Genomic DNA, 1,044 nt, shown 5'->3' with positions numbered 1-1,044 from the left:
CACGCAATTAGAATGGGGGCGCCGCCTCCCCCTTTAGTTGTGCGCTGCTCAGCACACCGCAACGCAGGCCAGTGCAGACAGCAGCAGGAGCAGCAGCGGCGCACGCACCCACACATGACGGCCGCTGCCGTCGGGCATCACAGCCTTCTTGGTGTTCAAGTCACTCAGTTCAGCGGTCTGCTTGTCTGTTATTACGGTGTCCGCCACCGACTTGGCGTCCTTTCCCTGCGCAGCGACTGCGTCTGCCCTCTTCCTGGCCTCCTCCCGCACCATCTTGCTTTCCTCCGCTTCTCGCAGTTTTCTTTCCTTAGCCTGACGTTGTTGTTCCTCTTTCTCCTTGGCAGCCCTCATTTGTTCTTCCTTGGCGGCCTCCTCACGCTTTTTCCTTTCCACCTCCTCAAGCCTTCTCCTTTCCGCTTCGGCGCGTTGTTCCTGTTCCTTCTGGGCAGCCTTCAATTGTTCTTCGCTGGCAACCCTTTCCGCTTCCGCCTTCGCCTTCGCCTTACGTGCCGGCTCAGCGATCTCTTCGAACTTTTTTTGGATCTTCTCCAATGCAGTCATTGCAAATTCCCGCAGCCCAACTACTGCCGCCATCTCACGCTCACAGTCAAGCATTGCTGCATTTGCCCTCTTGGTCAAATTAGTCACAGCAGCTGACACGTTTTCTGGTTTCAACGAAGGGTTCACCTTACCTGCGTCGACCAAAAATGTGTTTATCATGCCTCTGTTCCCCGTTGTTGCTCGGAATGAAACATCAATGGTAGTCAAGGCAAAATTAAAATTCTTCAATTCATTCGCGACAGCATCTTCCACGCCTGGTGTTTTTTGCATTTTATCCACCTCATCCTTGGCTGTATTCACTGCGTCGTATTCACCGGTGACATTCGCCAATGCCACTTCGGCTCGTTGCAAGTATTCTTTGATTGTCGTTTCACCCTCTTTTATCTTATTCTTTTGCTCAGCGGTCGAATCAGCACCTTCCTGCCCCAGCAGCAGTGGGCGAAGCGACGAGGGCCCCCGGGCGCCGCCGCCATTCCCCGCCGC

The 1,044-nt window shown here is 54.5% G+C and overlaps 1 protein-coding gene across 1 annotated transcript; it reads right to left on the bottom strand.

Moving 5' to 3' along the window:
• Positions 1-48: 48 nt before the first annotated feature.
• DQ04_22291000 (hypothetical protein) lies at positions 49-831 on the bottom strand (the record flags this gene model as incomplete). The annotated part of the gene is made up of 1 exon (XM_009318085.1): positions 49-831. One exon carries the CDS (start codon positions 829-831, stop codon positions 49-51), a length of 783 nt encoding a protein of 260 aa, XP_009316360.1.
• Between the last annotated feature and the right edge of the window lie 213 nt (positions 832-1,044).

The sequence above is a fragment of the Trypanosoma grayi genome, assembly GCF_000691245.1.
Source record: "Trypanosoma grayi strain ANR4 Tgr_2229_V1, whole genome shotgun sequence".
NCBI classification, from domain to species: Eukaryota; Euglenozoa; class Kinetoplastea; order Trypanosomatida; family Trypanosomatidae; genus Trypanosoma; species Trypanosoma grayi.
Note: the sequence above shows the minus strand (reverse complement) of the source record. Positions and strands in the feature narration are given on the sequence as shown.